Genomic DNA, 20,247 nt, shown 5'->3' on the forward strand with positions numbered 1-20,247 from the left:
ATGTTGCAGCTCTGCAGAAGTGGAAGTTGGAGAACTCCATGGTGACTACGTGGCTGGTGAACTCCAAGAAACCTTCAATCGGCAAGACCAGTCTGTTCCTACTGTCGGCGAAGACGTCTGGGATGTTGTCCGAGAGACATACTCAAATGTTGAGAGCTACTCTCAGATTTTTGAGATCAAAACTTGGCTATGGCAGATGTGGCAAGGGGAAAAAAACGTCATAGACTACTATATGGAGATGACGAATCTTTGGCAAGAACCTGACCTGAACATTGAGGAAGAATGGGAATGCCCTGGAGGTAGTTCCCAATACAAGAAAAGACTCGAGAATGAACGAGTCTTCAAATTTTTGGCCGAACTCAACCGAGACTTGGACGAGGTGTGAGGGAGGATCTCGGCCGACGTCCTCTACCTTCAACTCGAGAAGTTTTATCAGAGGTGAGGCGAGAGGGGAACTGGCACAAAGTGATGTTGAAGGAGCCGATTCTGATTGGAAACAATGGGCCCGAAATGTCTACCCTCATTTCAAGAGGAACTCCTGCTGGGACAAGCCAAAAAACGCCGAAAGGAAGACCCTGGTGTGAGCACTGCCGCAAGTCGGGCCACTCAAAAGATAATTGCTGGGAAATACATAGGAAGCCCGCAGATTGGAAGCCGAGACAGAATCCCAAAAAATTGTGGCTACCAAGTTGCTATTGATAACCCAGCCGAGAAACCACACGGTGAGAAAAATAATAATTCCACTTCAAGTGGCGCATTCAATCCAGAACAATTGAGCAACTCTATAAAATGTTTTCTACCATTCAAGCATCTAGTTAGTCTTCCACACATATTCCTTTTGGTTCTTTAGCCCCTCGAGGTAGCGGTGAGCATAATTCGGGGAAACCCGAATTAACCGACCGAAATTGGTCGGTTCGGTTCGGTTTAAAAAATCAATTCGGTCGGTTCGGTTATGTTTCATTAAAGTTTGGTGAATCGGGTTTCTATTCGGTGAATAGGAAATGTTAATTCGGTTAATTGATTAACCGATTTAATAATTAATTAAATTTTAAATATAAATTAGTATCTATTAATTTGTTAAAGGAAGCAGGCGGAAGCTCCTTCCTCCTTGGATCTGTGCTTGCTGGTGAAGTGCCACAGAGAAACAAACTTGGAGTCTGAAACTGAACTGGGTAACGAAGAGTAAGGGATGTGGGTGGCCATGAGAGGATCAGATTGAAATTCAAAACTGGAGATGGCATTAATGGAGTACCAAAGGGGAGCGGTTGAAAATAATGGAAAGAAGATAATGCCTACTTTGAATCTTTACACCAACATCCAAGTAGACGCTGTGGTTGCCTTCGACATTCTCAAAGATGCCTCCAAAGTTGTTGCCAAGATTATTGATAAACCAAAATCTGTTAAGTACCCATTTACCCACCACCTCCTAATTCGTAATCTTCATGCACTTGTTTTTGTGCTGTTGGTTTCCTTCTATTTCTTGTTGTTAGCTCTTTTCTTTTTCGCATAACAACGATACATTGACTGGCAATTGTTCGAAAAAATTACTCTTCCAACCTGAAACTCTTCTGCTGATACCTCATTTGCCCACTTCAAGCTCTGCTACTGTAGTATTTTTCTTGCTGACGTTTCACCTGGGGCAAAATGGCAAAATTTGTTATCAAACTCTAACAGAGGATAGGACCATGAATGCCATCTTTGCATTCTTGCCTTGAACTATTTCCTTACAATGATTCATATGACAATGAATTTTAAGAATTATTTTCTATTCCAATTACATGACAAAATATAACTTATTTGCCATTCCAAACTTCAATTAATTAATTAATTCGGTTAAATTTGGTTAACCAAATTACCCGAAAAGATAATTCGGTCGGGTTCGGTTTGGTGAGGCCCAGCAGTTCGGTTGGTTCGGTTAACAATATTCATTAACCAAAAATTTCGGTTAATTTGGTTAATTAACCGAATTTGGCCGAACCGACCGTTTGCTCACCCCTACACCGAGGTAATTTGTTGACAGCCTTAAATACCATCTCTCATTATAAATCACCATGCATAATTGATTTTGGTGCCTCTGATCATATGACCGATTCCTATCATCTATTCTCATCCTATTCACCTTGTGCTGGAAATTTGAAAGTTAAAATTGTAGATGGATCACTCTCATTTGTTGCAGGCAAAGGGAGTATTCGAATCTCTGACTCTTAACTCTAAAACTGTCCTACACGTCCCTAGGCTATCTTGCAATTTGTTATCCATTAGCTAGTTGACCAAAAATTCCAATTGCTCTGTTAAATTCGTTTCCTCTCACTGTGTTTTCCAGGACCTATCATTAGGGAAGACGATTGACAGTGCTAAGGAGTGTGAGGGAGTTTACTACTTTGAGGAGGCGAATATGAGTGAACAATGTCAAACTGCTATTTGTGATTTTGCATTTGTTTCCAGGGATAGTGAAATTTTGTTATTTCATTCTAGGGTGGGTCATCCAAATTTTCAATACTTAAGATGTTTATTTCCTTCCTTTTGTTCAAATAAGACATCTTCTGATTTTCAGTGTGAGATTTGTGAACTTGCAAAACACCAACATAATTCCTTTCCAAAATCTACACAAAAACCATCTAGACCTTTTACTATGATTCACAGTGATTTATGGGGGCCCTCACGCTCTCTTAATCGCTCTCATACGAAATGGTTTGTTACTTTTATTGATGATCACACTCGTAGGGTAACTCACATTTAAATCTTGCGTACTGATAATGGTACAAAATATTTCAATAATATCTTGGGAAATTATCTTGAAGAAAATGGAATCATCCATCAGAGTTCCTGTGTGGATACCCCTCGACAAAATGGGGTTGCCGAACGCAAAAATAAGCATATTCTTGAAGTAGCTCGAGCATTGATGTTCACTACAAATATGAAAAAATATTTTTGGGGCGATGCCATTTTAACAGCTTCATATCTCATTAATAGATTGCCTAGTCGGGTTCTTTCTTTTGCCACTCCCCTCCAAAACTTTCAAAAATGTTTTCCCAACTCTCGACTCAACTCTAATCGCTCCCTAAAAATTTTTGGTTGTACTGCATTTGTACATGTTCATGCTTACAATAGGGATAAATTGGAACCTCGTGTCATTAAGTGCGTTTTTATTGGTTACTCTCCTACTTAGAAAGGCTACAAATGTTATGATCCTATCACAAAAAAATTGTTTGTTAGCTTTGATGTCACGTTCTTTGAAACCACTTCTTACTTCCAAAAGTCCTCTCTTCAGGAGGAGAATTGGAGTGAAGATCGGTTCTTTGATTTCTCTATTGATGAATCTGTGTCATACACTGAGTCTGTCAACACCACTGTCATTACACCATTCCTTGATCTGTCATGTACAAAAGACCACTTAAACTTAGGGGGAGATGCAGAAAAACGAAATAACAAGGAGATACTTGTTTACTCAAGAAAACCAAAATCAAAGAATAGGGAGAATCTCATACCTAAGGCACCAAGAGAGTTGGAACCGGTGATAGCTCCAAGCAACCATGAGTCCACGCCCAATCCTGATAAGATAATTGATCCAAATAGCCATGAGCTTCCTTCTGATAAGTCTACACCTGATGACATCAATTTACCCATTGCTCTCAGAAAACAAACTAGGTCATGTACTCTCCATCCCATTTCAAAATTCATGTCTTTTAAAACTTTGTCTATAGGGTGTCGTGCTTTTACCTCTTAACCTTGAAAGGATAAAAATTCCAAAGAATATCCAGGAAGCCTTGGAGATTCATGAATGGAGGGAAGCCGTCATAGAGGAAATGTGGGCCCTGGAAAAGAATGAAACTTGGGATGTTATGAATTTTATGAGAGGGAAGAAGCCAGTAGGCTGCAAATGGGTCTTCACGGTGAAATATAGAGTTGATGGGACAGTTGAATGATATAAAGCCCATCTTATTGCAAAAGGATTTACACAGACCTATGACATTGACTACACGAAGACGTTTGCAGCGATGGCAAAATTAAATACAATTCGGGTTCTCCTGTCCTTAATTAGGGAAAAGGGATTTGCAGTCCCTTGCCTTACCACTCGGCCATGCCGCCAAAACGATACAAAATAGATGAAAATACCCCCCCCCCTCTTTTTTTGGGGGCAGCCAACTTGGATTGACCACTTCAGCAACTCAACATTAAGAATGCATTTCCAAATGGCGAGTTAGAAGAAGAAGTCTACATGACAATCCCACTAGGGTTCAATAGGAAAGGTGAAGAAAACAAAGCATGTAAACTCAAGAAGTCCCTGTACGGACTCAAGCAATCTCCTAGAGCATGGTTCAACAGATTTGCGATGGTGATAAAGAACCAAGGATATCGACAAGGGCAATCAGATCACACTATGTTTTTCCAACAGTTTGAAAGTGGGAAGAAAACAATTCTTATTGTGTATGTTTATGATATAATCCTAACTAGAGATGATACAATGGAGATGGAAAGATTGAAGAAAGTCCTAGCTGCTGAGTTTGAAGTTAAAGACTTTGGACAAATGCGGTACTTCTTAGGAATGGAAGTTGCTAGATTGAAAAAGGGTATCAGTGTCTCTCAGCGAAAGTATATCCTTGATCTCCTAACCGAAACTGGCATGCTTGGATGCAAACCTAGTGAAACCCCCATTAAAGTAGTAAAGAGAGTTGAAGACTTCGGAATATCGATTGAAAAGGAGAGGTATCAGAGATTGGTTGGTAAACTAATCTGTCTATCACATACTAGACCCGACATCGCATTTGCAGTAAGTGTGATAAGCCAACACATGCATTCACCAAAGGAGACTCGCCTAGAGGCTGTGTACAAGATTCTCAGGTATCACAAGGGTTCTCCGGGCAAAGGACTCTTCTTCAAGAAGTGTGAAAGCAAGAAAGTAGAAGTTTTCACAAATGCTGATTGGGCAGGATCAGCGGAAGATAGAAGGTTTGCCACCAGATGTTGCACCTTTATATGGGGAAATTTGGTGATTTGGAGGGGTAAAAAACAGAATGTAGTGGCTCAAAGTAGTGCTGAATCTCGAGCTGACTACTTTATGTTTGCATTACAAACTAGTAACAAACTACCTTGTTAGTTTATGTTGATATTCGTCCTGCCAGTGTTCATATGACTTGCCATTTGAAATCTTTTCTTCATTATGCTTTCATCATCAAAGATCTTAGTGCTCTCAGATATTTTCTTGGCTTAGAAGTTGCTCACAATTAGCACAGTATTTCTTTTTGGCAATAAATTATGCTATGGAGATATTTGAGAATACATGATACTTGGGCTACAAACCTACCAGTTTTCCAATGGAATCCTTATTGAAACTTAGTCACAAAGATCAAACCTTCTCTGCAATCCTAATTCTACAGTTTTACAGATGACTTATAAGGTAGATTGCTTCATTTGACAGCCAAGTTTAAATTTATCGCCATGTTGATGTGAATTATCCTGATTTGTAGGAGTTGCTAGATCATCATTGTGATTTGAGTTTATTGACGTGAGTTCTAGTATCCCCCAATGTCTCTCCACTGATTTGGGCTAGATTGGTGGCTGCATTTATTGTCTCACGTGTGTTGAAAGTATACCCTCTCGCAAACCTTGTCGGCTGGGGGAAAATTTTTTTGCGAAAATAATGAAGTGCTGACTTAGACATTGGCTTTGTAAAGAGATCTGCGACCTGGTTATTGGTGAAGATATGTTGAGTGATAAGCAGTCCACGTGCAACTCATTCGCGCACAGAATGATAATCCAGCTCAATATGTTTGTTGCGAGCATGGAAGATAGGATTAACGGTCATGTGAAGAGCATTGAGGTTGTCACGGTAGAGTATGGGAGGGGATGTCATTGTAGTTCGAAGATCTCGGAGGATAAAGGTGATCGAAGTGAGTTTAGCTGCTATGTTAGCCATGGCATAGTACTCAACCTCCGTGCCGGATTGTGAAATAGTATGTATTTTTTTGGCGCACCACTAGATGAGATTCCCTTCAAGGAATGTACAGTAGCCTGTGGTTGAGCGTCCCGTTGTAGGACACCCTGCCTAATCTGCATTTGAAAAAGCAACCAGATCAAAAGGAGTGTGTGAAGAAAAATGTAATCCCATTTCAATTGTGCCTTTGACATATCGTAGGTTACGTTGAGCCATTTTTAAGTGCATCATCATGGGAGCATGCATGAATTATGAGACATAATTAACACTAAATGAAAGATCAGGACGAGTGAGAGTGAGGTATTGTAAAGCACCAATATATTCTTGATAGTAACTAGGGTCTTCCATGAGAGCTTCATTGGAAGAAATTTTTGTTTTAGCTTCAAGCGGTGTACTCATGGGCTTACAATCAACCATATTGGAGAGTTCAAGGATGGTAAGGGCATAGTGTGATTGAGACAGATGAAGTCCATTGGTTGTTGGCGTGATTTCCATTCCAAGGAAGTGATGAATTGGCCCTAAGTCTTTCATCGCGAACTCGCTGCTCAGAAGTTTAGTGAAATTTGCAACAAGTGTTGGTGTAGATCTTGTGAGCAATATATCATCTACATAAAGAAGTAAAATTAGGGAACCAATATCAAAGTGGAAAAAAAATAATGAAGGGTCAGCTAGACTACAAAAGAAGCCATATTTAAGAAGAAATGCACTAAATCGATCAAACCAAGCACAGGGTGCTTGTTTTAAGCCATATAGTGCTCTTTGTAGTTTACAAACGTATGTTGGATGTTGCGGATCTGCCATTCCTGATGGTTGCTACATATATAGATCTTCAGAAATTAAACCATGCAAAAAGACCTTTTTTACATCTAATTGACGAATAGATCACTGCTGAACAAGTGATATAGTTATAATCATGCAAATTGTTCCAGGTTGATAACTGTGAAAAGGTTTCAGTGTAGTCTACTCCATCAATTTGATGATACCCTTTGGCGATCAATTGTGCTTTGAGTTGATCTAAGGTGCCATCGGGTTTAAGTTTTGATTTTAAAACCCATTTGAAACCAATGACATGCATGTTAGATGTGCGGGGAACATGCGTCCAAGTCTTGTTTTGATGTAGAGCAGCAAGCTCTTCATTCATGGTTGCTTTCCAACCAAGGTGTGCTAGAGCAACTTTTATGTTGTGGGGCTGACGGGGTATGGTGGCCGAGGTGATGGTGGTCAAGGCATACTTTGGATTGGGTTTGACCACACCTAGTTTACATCGGGTGACCATAGGATGTGTTTGTGCTGAAGACGCAAGGTTTTGGTGAGATGATTCTGGTGGTGTAGACACAGGTTGTGGGACTACGGTTTGGGATATTTCCAAAGTTTCAAATGTGTGTGGTTCGTGTGGTGGTGATGTTTTTGGTGAATCCGTGCTATGAGGTAACTCATGAGAGTCATTTGCTATATTATCTGTTGTGGTATGAGACACTATGCTAGGGGGAATCAGAGGTGAAGGTTTGGTGATATGGAATTCTGTGAGGATGATCCTGCTGCATTGTGGGGTGGCAGTAAGGGACTTAACTATGGAGGTACGGAAGAGTCCGAAGATGTCCTTGTAGAAGAGTGAGTGTCAGTATGTGGTAATTAGGTTTCGAAAATACTAATTACTTGTGGTTTTGTTGTTGGCATGTAGGGGGTGTTTGTAGACTTACAAGGGGAAACTAACTCATCAAAGACAATGTGCAGGGAGATAAAATTTTTTTAGCTTGATGGATGAAAACATCTATAAGCTTTGTGTTTGTCACTGTAACCAACGAATATGCAAAGGAGTGTTTTAGGATCAAACTTGTGGTGTCGCATGTCCCAAGTGTAGGGAAAACACTTAGATCCGAATGCTCGAAGTGAGGAGTAAACCGGATGGGTTCCATGCAATGCAAAATATTGGGTTGCAAAATTGAGAGCTAATGAGGGCGGCCAATTCATAAGATAAACAGCTGTAGTGAAGGCTTCTACCCATAAAAATAAAGGAGCACCACAGTGAAAAAACATTGTCATACCTAGTTCTCTTATAGTCCTATGGCGTCTTTCAACCATACCATCTTGCTCGGGGGTATATGGGGCTGATACTTGATGAACAATGCCTGTGGAAAGAAAGTGAGTTGACAATTTGGAATTGATGAAAGCACCACCTTTATATAAATGAAAGATTTTTATTTTCTTGTTGAATTGTCTAGCAACATATTTTTCAAAAGCTAAATATGCTTGAAAAAATCAGATTTTTGAAGTAAAGGATTTAAAAAAAAAAAAAAACGAAAAATCTCAACTTTATTGATAGCCCTCACTTATGGCGGAGGAAAACCGTGGTTACAAATATGCCACAAGGGATTTACAAATAACTAACAAAACCAGCCTAGACACCAAAACCAAAACATGTCTATCAAAACCTATATCATTAACCAACTAAAACAAACTAAACATGTCCAAATGAATTAAAAACAAACAAACAAAACCAAAAACAAGTTACCTACAAACTGAAGACAAATACCTGCGAAACAAAAACTCGAGAAAAACACAGGAGAGCCAAAAGATGACTATTAAAGACAAAGGCTTCGAATACTCATCTTATCCATACAAATTGGACCTCTCATTTTACTCTGCATCTCATCACCTACAAAATATCTCCTCGTGTTGCCTTCCTCGCCTTGATGAGCCAAGTAATCCGCCACCTAATTACCTTCTCTAAATTGGTTTTTTATAGAGAACTAAAGGCCTTGTAGCTCTTCTAACAATTCCCAAAAGTCCCATAATTACCGGGAAGAGCAAATTCCAAATGTGATCCATCCCACCACCAATTCTAAGTCGCTTTCAATATAAATATTCTGATATCCCAACTCTTTACAGAGCCAAACACTATTAGTAAGAGTCTACAACTCCGCTCCATTATTAGTACCTGCATCAAAATTTTCAGAGAAAGCAGCCTAAATATTACCTGATGAGTTGCGGATGAACCACCACCACTACAAGAACCCGGATTTCCTCTACAAGAGTCATCTATATTTAGCTTCAACCAACCTATAGGAGGTTTTTCCCAGACTACTTTTCGAGGAGTTCTAACCTTCAGAGTTATCGTTTTTACTTGGAACTCTTCCAATAAATTCTTATCAATAGCAGGTAGGGAACCCTTCACACCTTCTACAATTTTTGCGAGCCAAAACCTCACCGATAACCACACTGCATTCCCTGACTCATACTTATCTTCCATGCGGGATTTACAACGTCTGAACCATAGACTCCAAGAAGTTATAGTAGGTAACAAATCAATGATCGTACCTTTTTGGGTTGACTTTTTGGCACATCTGAACCATCTACTAATTTTAACCCTCCAAGGTTTGTCATCAAAATTTAGAATGCCCAAGACAGAAAATGCTATATTCCAAACCATACTTGCGATGGATTCCGTACTCAAAACATGATTGAGAGATTCCTCTTTTTTATCCACGCAGCAATTGCAACATGAGACCATGTCAACTCCCAGTTTCCACACATCCTCACATCTACAGGAAGACATTGGAACATGACTTTCCACATACACATGGAAACTTTCTTAGGTAGTAGTTTATGTCAGACCCACTCAATCCACGGGTACTGCTCCCCATTAATTCTTATCACCTCCCAAGCCAAGGTAGTTGAAAATTTTCCATTAATGGAAGGCTTCCAAATAAACACATTAGGCCGCAATTTGTGCTTTATAGACAACAACAAAATCTCATTTGTTTTGGGACCCCTACCAAATCTTTCAGCATATTCGTATCCCCATTCTCAGACTCCCAACAATCTTGAATCTTAAGCTCATGATGCTGGACCGTGTTAGAGCACTCCGCAAGGGGACCATTGCTTAACCACTTATCAAACCAAAATGAAGTTTTTCCTTCTCTAACCTTCACATAAACATTCTCATAGACCCCTGGAAAGACCTTTAAGATTGTCTTCCAAAATCGAGAGCCCGTAAGAGTATAATTGATTGAAGTCATGTGACCTGATTTAATGTACTTTGCCTTAAAGAAACGGGTCCAAAGATTATCTACCGTCATCAATATCCAAGAAAACTTCATGTGAAAAGATCCTTGAACGTTATTAAGGTCCCTTGCGCCAACACCCCCTTCATCTGGGGGTTTACAAACCTTTGACCAAGCACACCATTTCATTTTGGCCCTACCATTACTCTCCCCCCAGAAAAAAGAAGAGAGAATGGAGTTAATATTTCTAATCACCACCAAAGGAACTGAGAGAACCACAAGCGTATGAGTTGCCATGCATGATAAAACATGTCTGAATAAGGATGAGACAATCTCCTTGAGACAGCAACCTCATCCTCCAACATGCCACCTTATTTAAAATTTTGAGACCAACGGATCAAGTATTCTATAATAAGGTGACTAGAAATCAAAGGAGCCCCAAGGTACATTGTTGGAAATTTTCCTTCCGCAAAACCCGTCAATCGTAAAAACCCCCTTTTCTGGAAATGTTGATCTTGTTGGACAAAAAGAGAGCTGATTTCTCCTTGTTGATTAATTGGCCAGACCGACTTTCATACAAATCCAATGTCTTCAAAAGCATCTTCAAGGATCTCCTTTCCCCGTTAGCAAAAACAAGCAAGTCATCCGCATATAATAAATGCGTGATTAAAGGAGCTCTCCTCAGAAGATAAAAATTTCCAACCCTTCCTTCCTCAAAATTTTTTTTTTAATAATCTTGAAAGAATTTCTTCCATCAAAATAAATAAATATGGAGATAAGAGGATCACTGAGACTTCAAAAAACCCCTATATATACCATTCATGATGATCGAAAACCATGGGGTTTTAACACATTTTGCTATTAAGTTACAAACATGATTAGAGAAGCCAAAACCCTCTAAGACCCAAATCAAAAATCTCTAGTCAACCTGATCATAAGCCTTTGCCATATTCACTTTTAAAACTACATTTCCCCCTTTACTCTTTCCGTTGATTGAGTGAACCATTTCCTACACCAGAGTAATATTTTCAAAAATACTTCTATCAGGGAGAAAAGCCCCTTGCTCTAGAGAAATAATTTTATTCAGGCAACACGTCAATCGGTCTACAATAATTTTTGAAAAAATTTTGTATGCAACAAAACATGGGCTAATTGGTCTAAACTTTTCGAAGCTTCTTGGATCCTTCACATTAGGGATAAGAACAAAATATGAAGATGTGAAAAATCTGGGTAAAGGCGCTCCACTGAAGAATTCCTTGGCAGCTTTCAACAAATCCTCTTTAACAAAGTCCCAACAAGATTTGTAAAACCCTGATCAAAAACCGTTGGGACTTGGACTACTATCTTTTGGAATAGAATTTGGAGTTGTTTTTAGCTCCATTTCTGAAGGATCTTTGACCAAATACTCATTTTCTTCATCCGATATCTCCCTAGAGATAAGATGGCTCAAATTAGGTAATGCTCTAGTAGACTGTTCCGAGAGAAAATTTTGAAAATGCTTAACCACACCTTCATGAATCTCCTCAAGGGACGCCAGAACCGTATCATTCTCTAAGACCTAGAATTAATCATCGAAGAATTCCTATTTTGATTAATAACTGCATGAAAAAACTTGGAATTTTGATCACCCTCCACCAACCATCACTTCTTCTCAAGTTTAGCAATACAGGTTTCCTCTTCTTTTTTTTTCCCAATAATCCAGTTCACATTTTGTAACCAGGAAGTCTATCTCCACCTCCTGACCATAACCCCTTTGTAATTGCTCCTCCAGGTCTATCATTCGATTCTCTAAATCCTTGATATTAAGGTCCACCCAGCCAAAGACCTCTACATTCCACCTTTTTAAAGCAACTTTAGCCTTTTTAAGCTTTGCAACCAACTTACACTTGCTCGAAACTTGAACTGGTTCCATCCAAATTTGGTGTATAAAAGGGGAAAAATTTTCATGGGAACGCCACATATTTTGATACTTGAAAGGAGATGACCCATATCTTGTCGAGTGATTTGAGAAGTGTGTCAACATAGGTTTGTTTTTTACGTAAAGGAATAATCCATGTATACTTAGAGAAATCATCAACCAAACAAGCATAATATCTGAATTTTGCAATAGAAAGAACAGGTGGGGGGGGGGGGGTTTACCCACAAATCACAATGAATTTTTCAAAAAACTACTATTACTTGAGTGTTCTGAACAAGAGAAAGGTAAACGACTAAGCTTTCCTAGTTGACAACTATCACAAAGATTTTGAGATTTTGTTGTCCTTACAACATAATTAATCCCTTATTTTTTAGCAATTGTGAAGATGAATACTGGGGGTGTCCAAGGCATTGATGCCCAACTTCTGTAGTGTCAAATTTGAACCAATGAGAGAAATATAGTTTTGGTGAAGTGGGTAGGACATAGAGATCACCCTTGCGTTTCCCTATCATCAGTGCTTGTCCTATTTCTTTTAACACAAAAATCAACATTAGAAAATTCATAATTAATAGGAAATTGAGTAGTTAACTGACTTACAGGGAGTATAAGTCCTTTGTTAGGTTTGGAACTAATAACACATCATTTAGAGGGAAGGTCTCCAATTGCAAGAATTTTCATGGAAAACCCATCTCCAATTAGCACCGAGTCAAAACCAAAATATTTTCGAATGTTAGTTAACATACCTGGCTTTCAAGTCATGTGATTGGAAGCCCTGGTGTCTCTGTAGTCCATTTTGTGTCTGCAATGGTGTGGTCCAGTGTTAATGCCGCAAGTGCTTGTGGAATTTCATCTTGAGGAGCTGATTTTTTTGGTACCCACCAACATATCTTAGCAATATGGCCCATCATGCCACAATATTGACACTATTGGTCATGATACTTGTCCCTCTCGGCAGGTGTCATGCGGCGATCTTACTAGTGGTGGAGGGCGACGCTGTGAATTTGCAGAAGAGAAATTATTTGTGTAGGCTTAGCTAGAGTCCTTGTTTTGTTGTGCCTAGAATTCATGTCCAGTCGACGTGAATTTTTGTGTTGGTCCACGATAGCCTGAAGAGTTCGATTGAGAACGTCGCTGTTGTTGTCCATAAAATGCCACTTGATGAGTGAGGTGAAGTTTGGACATCGGTGTGGCTAGAGAACCAATTGCGTCTTTGATCGAAATTTTGGAGTTAAGAGACCAACTCAGAGTAGGATGGTCTTGGGGGCTTCAATATAGTTGTTGTGAAGACTTCATATTGCGGACCAAGATTGGTGAGGGACAAAAGACTTTTTCTTGGTCTAGAATGGGTTTCCCAATTGCTGATAAGTTGTCACAGAGATCTTTGAAAGTGCGAATGTGGTTTGTGATTGTTGTGTGATCTTCTTTCCGATGGTAGGTAACTTGTTGACGTAAAGTAAATTCACGTTCTTGTGATTCTTGGGCATATGCATTCTTGAGAGCCTCCCACATTGCATAAGTTGTGTCAAGGCCAACGACGAGTCCGAGAGTCTCCTAATAAAGTGTCCTAATGATCCACCCTAGAAGGAGACGGTCAGAATTTCGCCCTGCTATGAAAGCATCTGTTAATTAAGGAATGGTGTTGTTTGCATTTGTGGGGTTGCTTGGGTTTGGTATGATGTATTTTTTGGGTGCAGGATCTTCATTTGTGAGATGCCCCACTAATTCTTGGCTCTCGGCAAGAGCCAATGCTTGCTCACGCCACAAGGGATAGTTATTTGGGGTGACTCTTTAGGGTGATGAAGTTGCCAACATTGAGGGATAGTGTAGCCATGGTAAAAGAAAAAAGGATGAGCGGAAGGTAAGCAAGAGAGTTGAATAATAAAGCAAGAGCTGTGATGTTTTTGCCTAAAGTTCGCCATGGCTCTGATACCATAAAGAAAAACTGAAACAAAGGATTTGAAAGAAATAATATTTTTATTTCAATGAATGGCAATGTGAACACTTAGGCTATATAGATAGTAGTATTTAAATGGAGATACATAATACAATTGTAAATTACGAATCCTATAAAGTTGGATTTATTGCGATTAATATCGGATCTTTAATTAATATTCAACAACGGTCAAAACCGTCAATGGTTTGATGAAACTGTCGACGGTTTGCAATTGAATTACATTCTATCTGAATCCGTTGATGTAACCGTTGATTGAACTGTCAACGATTTGTTTCGGAATTACATTCTGTCTAAAACCGTTGACGGAATGATCCTTGGCTAAGTCAAAACCGTCGACGGTTTTCGTCAGGATTTGGACTGACAGATCTCTATGTTGATTGGAATCTTCCTTCTTTGGTTTGATTTTATTGCTATTAGAGCGATCTTCATATTTATTGGAATCTTCCTTCTTTGGTGAGAGTTTAAATTTATTGCCATGTTAATGTGAATTATCCTGATTTGTAGGAGTTGCTAGATCATCATTGTGATTTGAATTTATTGACATGAGAGATCCAATATCCCCTAATGCCTCTCCACTTATTTGGGCTAGATTGGTGGCTGCATTGATTGTCTCACGTGTGTTGAGAGTGCCGAGCTATGATGAGTTACTAATAACTGCCTGTAGACTAACTATATGTATGAAGTAGATTATGTACCAGAAGATAGCCTTCTCCCTCAAACCAAGAGTCCTCAGATTACAAACCCATATGACGTTAATGACACAACCAAATACCCTCTAAACATTTTGAAGAAATTCACAAGAAAGGCAGTTGTACCAAGAGGTGTGAAAGAAGTCATTGAGGTTCGCCTTTCGACTCTCACCAACTCTCGGCAACTGATGCATAACAGTTTGTAATTCTGGAATTCTCTCCAGAGCTTCCCAAAAAGTATCTCAACTAGGGATTCACTCATATTCATATTGGCATAGTTAAGCTCTAACTTATTTTTCGTGAGAGAAAAGGCCTCCCGGTTTGCTCCAGAATTGCTCTCCTTGATTCAAAGTTGTAGAAATCCTGAGTATCTTGGAGTAATTTAGGGAAGTATATATGTAGAGAGTTGTATATTCTTGAGAGAGATTCTTTTAGGAGATTATTTCCATATTTAGATTTTCCAATTGTATTATAAATATTGTGTATTGATTTGTACAAAATCATTCCATGGGTGCTATTTATCGCGTGTTTATCTCTCCACGCACGGGGGAGTGTTAAAACTTGATATACATTGTTGACCCACAACCTAATAGCTTAACCTTTTAGGTAAAGTGATAAATTAACAGTCTTTATTATCCTTCATCATCAGCTCTTCAATTGACTGCCTGTAGACTATAGCGACTCAGATTGGGCAGGTTGTCTTGACATTGGAAAATCCATCACTCATTGCTGTGTCACCTTTGGCTCTTCCTTTATTAGATGGAAATCCAAGAAACAAACTACTGTCAGAAGATCACATGTCGAAGCTGAATGTCAAGCATTAGCTTCTGCTACTTGTGAAATTCTATTGCTATTATCGCCATTAAAAGATTTGAGATATTCTCATTTTCAGCCTATTCTAGCATATTGCAATAACAAAGCTGCATGACCTGTGGGGAATTAACACAAAATTCCCAGATCCTGTGAGAAACAAAAATAGAGAAACGGTCCACGCCAAAGAAAAATAATTTCACGCACAAGACAATATTAACGTGGTTCGGCAATTTTGCCTACGTCCATAGAGTTGCAGGGATTTCACTATGATCAAGAAGAAAAACAGAGAGTGCAGCTATACAATGTTTTCTCTCTCGCTCTCAAAATGGTGGCCAAACCTAATCACCAAAATATAATAGTTTTATATGCTGCGCACAGTGTTCCTAATGGGCTACAAAACAGGCCCAAGCCTTCGCTCCATGGACTAAGCCTTAGGATAGAAATCTCTCATTAAAAATATCACGCAGCATTAATTCGAGTCGGGTCATCATCCGGATCAAATGCAACTAGGCTCCACAAAGCCCAACATGGCCTGGCATCACTTATTAGTTCAACAGCTGTCTCAATTCATGTACAAACCGGCATCATGCCATCTTAATCCTGCTCACAGAGTTCTACATATGTAAGGCTCTTCAGGTCATGGTTTATTCTGCTTCATCAGAAGCTCTTCAATTGACTGCCTGTAGACTATAGCGACCCAGATTAGGCAGGTTGTCTTGACACTGGAATTCCATCACTCGTTGCTGTGTGACCCTTAGCTCTTCCCTTATTAGCTGGAGATCCAAGAAACAAACTACTGTCAGTAGATCACTTGTAGAAGCTGAATGTTAGTTTTAGCTTCTATTGTGAAATTCTATTGCTATTGTCACCATTAAAAGATTTGAGATATTCTCATTTTCAGCCTGTTCTAGTGTATTGCAATAACAAGGCTGCAGTTCATATTTCTCATGAGCAATTAGCAGACATCTTTACAAAAGCTTTAGGCCACCAGCCTTTCTTTTCACTTGTCCAAGATGAATCTTGAGTTTAAAGACTGATTGTTATCTAGTTACAATCAAGAAGGATGTAATCTGTTTTGTTAGTTAAATGTTATTTAGATGGTTGTTTGTTAGTTGAAGCTGATCTTTGTACGCACACAGAGTCATTTGTCCAGAAAACAATTATGGTCCTTGTATTGAGGAAGGTTTGCTCAAGCATCTCTTGCACCTTGTCCCCTCATGCCAGGCCACAGCCTCACTACTTTATTCCACCAAGTTCACTTGCTGATTTTTGGAATTTCCTTCGTGTCAGAATTTATCTAAACACTAAGCCATCAAGAAACTATTTGGCTTGCAAATGAACATGAAATTCGAAGATGTCAATTTTAATGGCATCCATAGAAAGAAAATTCCACTCTTATGTCTCTTTCTCAAGCTCGACTGTGGGTTAGAGGATTCATGCCTTTGGAGTTCAGACTAATTACACTCATTTTGAGCTTGTTGTTTTTCAAGACAAATGGTAAATTGCTCGATTTGTCTTGAAGTGCTTGAATTTCATCATCTATCTCAGCTCCTGCATTGGGCATCATTGGGTTGCTATGCTAACGTCAAACTCTTTTTGTTGCTCTTATTAAACGTGGAAGGAGCTGACCAAGAGCATGACATCTAATACCAAATGATGCAGGAGGGAAGAGGTAGAGGAAGTGGAATAAAGAAAATCCAAGAATACAACAAAGAGAAGGAAAAGGGAATAGGAGTACTGCTCATTAATACAATGCATTAAAGATAAGATTACAACCCCAAAGATCCTTGCGTTAGTAATCATATTCCTTTTTATAGGTTCCTGCTGCATAATTACTACTTTATCTACCTATTATTAAAAAACGAAGACGGTCAACAATGCACTTGCAAGATTGGGGAAATAACAATACTTTTCTACTCTGTCGAACCAGAATTAGGGACAGAACTGATTTTAACTCGGGATCTACTTTAGGCAAGTTAAGGTGCCAGTGGTGGTGAATGGACTATGAATCTTCTTTCCAATTGCACAATTTGGAGTGCTGTGAAGAAAGTTATTACCATTTTTCCAGAAGTGGTTTGAGCTGTCTGTAGAAGCCAAGAATGCGCAATTAGCCAATTACCCATTTTTGAAGTAGTTACTTGTTGAGAATTTTTATCTCCGGCCACTACATCAATGTTGCTTTCCCATTCTTTAATGCTTCTTTAACTGTCCAATCTTACTAGGACCTTGTTTTGAAAAATTATGAAAAGATTAATTGTACAAGGGTTTCAGTGAACCAAGGTTATGTTATGAAGTGTTTTGATCCATTATCATTGTATTTAACCTTCTTACTTCACTGTGCCATTATAGAACTTTGAACACATTAGAATATCAGTGACTGTTGGGAGCTAGCCCCTCTAGAAATTTGGGTAAATTAGGCTCTCTAGGAATTGGGGGTAAGTTGGTGTACAATCCACCTCCCCAAGACACTGTTATTACTGACCCTTTTTTCCTTTTGAGAATCTATGAGATAATTTGCAGTGTTGTATTATGCTTCAATTGTTATCCAACTTGGTCGAGTGTCATGATAAGAATAAGATATATTTCTCATTAAACTGCTTCACACAATAATGGTTTCTTTGGTAAAATATATTGGTGCAAATATTATGCATGTAATTGGTTCTTGTTGGGCAAAAAAAAAAAGAGTCAAAGATCCTGTCTTTTATAGTTGAACCTAGCTCCTTTACTAAATTCTAGAAGCTGCAGCTTGGGAGCAGAATGCCTGGAATCATCAACAAATTCCATATACTAGAATTGATTTTCCATAGAACATGCACATTAGCTCTGTTACCAGTGTCTAAATCCTTGGCATGAAAAATATTCTCAGGTATTCAATCTGGTTGGATAGCAAATTACGCCTCCAACGCGATCCTCTTCTCATCTTGGAATACTTCTTGTGGCGGAAAGGCTATGAATATGCCATATCTAACCATTATGATCGGCATTGCCTATGGGAGGAGGTAGCACAAAATAAGAAACTAAACAAGTATAACCATACCATAATTGATCAACAGTTTGCATTTTACCAGGCTGATGGGCTGAAAAGATTCAATGCCTCAGATCCCAACAAGCTTCTTCCCAGCAGTACGATTTCACTCTTGAATTTGTTGTGTAAACTTGTCAATTAACTCTGCTCACTTTTTATTTGTATGATTTGTATCGTGTTGCTGACAGATGTTCCTGAAGGATCCTTCATTGTTAGGGCACATACTCCTATGTCAAACTTGTTCTCTTGTCTTTGGTTTAATGAGGTGGAGAGGTTTACTCCTCGTGATCAGCTGAGCTTTGCATACACATACCAGAAGTTGAGAACAATGAATCCTGGCAAACCATTTCATCTCAATATGTTCAAGGTAAAGCACCGTATAGAATTCACGGGATAAAAAAAATGTTGGAAATCTTGTAGAGAGGCAAAAATAATTGTTCTTGAGATAGCATTTATGACATTACTGTTTCCATAACAAAACAGTAGGAAAAATGCATCAGTATCATACCCCTGGTTTCTTCTATTGTTACCTTCATTGCAGGACTGTGAGAGAAGAGCCATAGCAAAATTGTTTCATCACAGGTCAGAGGAGAAGCGGAATATTCCTCAACGAGTAGCAGAATGAAATGTGTATTATGTCAGCTCAGCTGATCTCTGTTTGGTTTGTTGTACATTACGCTTGGCCATGCTCGTGCCTCAAGGAGGTATGCCCCTTGATGCCCCAACACATAGCAGCAAGGCTGGTTTTTGATATGTGACCTTTTATTTTGTTGTCTTCGAACAATGAAAATAGCGGTTGCACAGCTAGATATGCACAAACCTGTTAATATCAGTATTCATTTGCTGCATTTTTCTGCTGCTTAAGTTGGGTATGGCTCGGTGTAAGAAGGTATTGCCATCTGCTTTTAGTGTTCTCATTGAGGCCATTTTGTTTTATGATTCATTGCTTTTCAAGATGCAGAGATGAAGCTCCCAATGCCTTTGTACTACTACTTCCACTGCAGCTAGTGCCTTGTATTTTTTTCCCTAAACAACTAGATTTTTGTTTTTTTTGTTTTTTTTTTTTTTTTTTATTTATAAGAAATTTTGTTGATTCAATCAGGCATGTATGATATTTTAGCAATTCGATTGATGTTACGATTATGCTTTTGTTGGTCAATGACTATCAAACATTGTTATTCATATTTTGGATGTTGTAACTAGATATATAATGTATGGTTTCTTGAAATGTTTTAGGAAGAATGACTTTTATGATGGATTCATGAGTATTGTAATATTTTTTGGTGTATTTCAGATTTCTTTTATTTAGGTTTGAAGTGATGGTCTAATTCTTTGTTCACATTTTATTTTTGGGGATCCTAGGAGGTTAATATATCCTTTTATTGGGATCTTAGCAGCCGAGTTCAGTAAAATTATTTTGTCCTTATGATTTCCATGAATTAATAGTCTATTTTGACATCAGGAAATTGGTGGCTCATAAGAAAAGTAAGGTTTTGCTGTTGGAAGACTCGATACAAAATGTCAGCTGTGATCATTTACCATTTTAATGAGATTGAACTCATTTCATGAAAATAACACTTTTTCATGCTTTGCCTACATTCTTTTCAACGCTTCTACCTTAACAGCTAGTCATTGGTCAATCGACTGCGAAAGAGCTGAGCTCATCCAAGTTTTAACCAAACTTGAATGAGTTGGATTTCATTAGAATTTTAGATGTTGGCACTCTAAAAGGTATCAATGACAATTATTTCATAGGCAACCTGATGTCAAATTTTCTTGATATGTGTATATTTTTTATCATATAACTTGTAAAGTGATGATGAAATGATAAAAGTGAAAACCAAGGGGGGTAAAATTGTTAAGTAATATAATAAAAAATGAAGTAGAAATATTTTTTGAAGTGCCAACA

General features: G+C 38.6%; 1 protein-coding gene across 2 annotated transcripts in view; it reads left to right on the forward strand.

The window, feature by feature from the left end:
• The window catches only part of LOC131162103 (uncharacterized), a 72,542-nt gene extending 52,944 nt beyond the window's left edge, over positions 1-19,598 (forward strand). For both annotated transcript variants that reach the window (XM_058118265.1, XM_058118263.1), the window contains 3 exons: positions 18,180-18,436; positions 18,527-18,705; positions 18,880-19,598. In XM_058118265.1, coding sequence (XP_057974248.1) covers positions 18,180-18,436; positions 18,527-18,705; positions 18,880-18,963 — 520 coding nt within the window. In that variant the 3' untranslated portion in view covers positions 18,964-19,598. The remainder of the gene's footprint in view (positions 1-18,179; positions 18,437-18,526; positions 18,706-18,879) is intronic.
• The last annotated feature ends 649 nt before the right edge of the window (positions 19,599-20,247 follow it).

Source organism: Malania oleifera, chromosome 8 (genome assembly GCF_029873635.1).
Source record: "Malania oleifera isolate guangnan ecotype guangnan chromosome 8, ASM2987363v1, whole genome shotgun sequence".
Taxonomy (NCBI): domain Eukaryota; kingdom Viridiplantae; phylum Streptophyta; class Magnoliopsida; order Santalales; family Ximeniaceae; genus Malania; species Malania oleifera.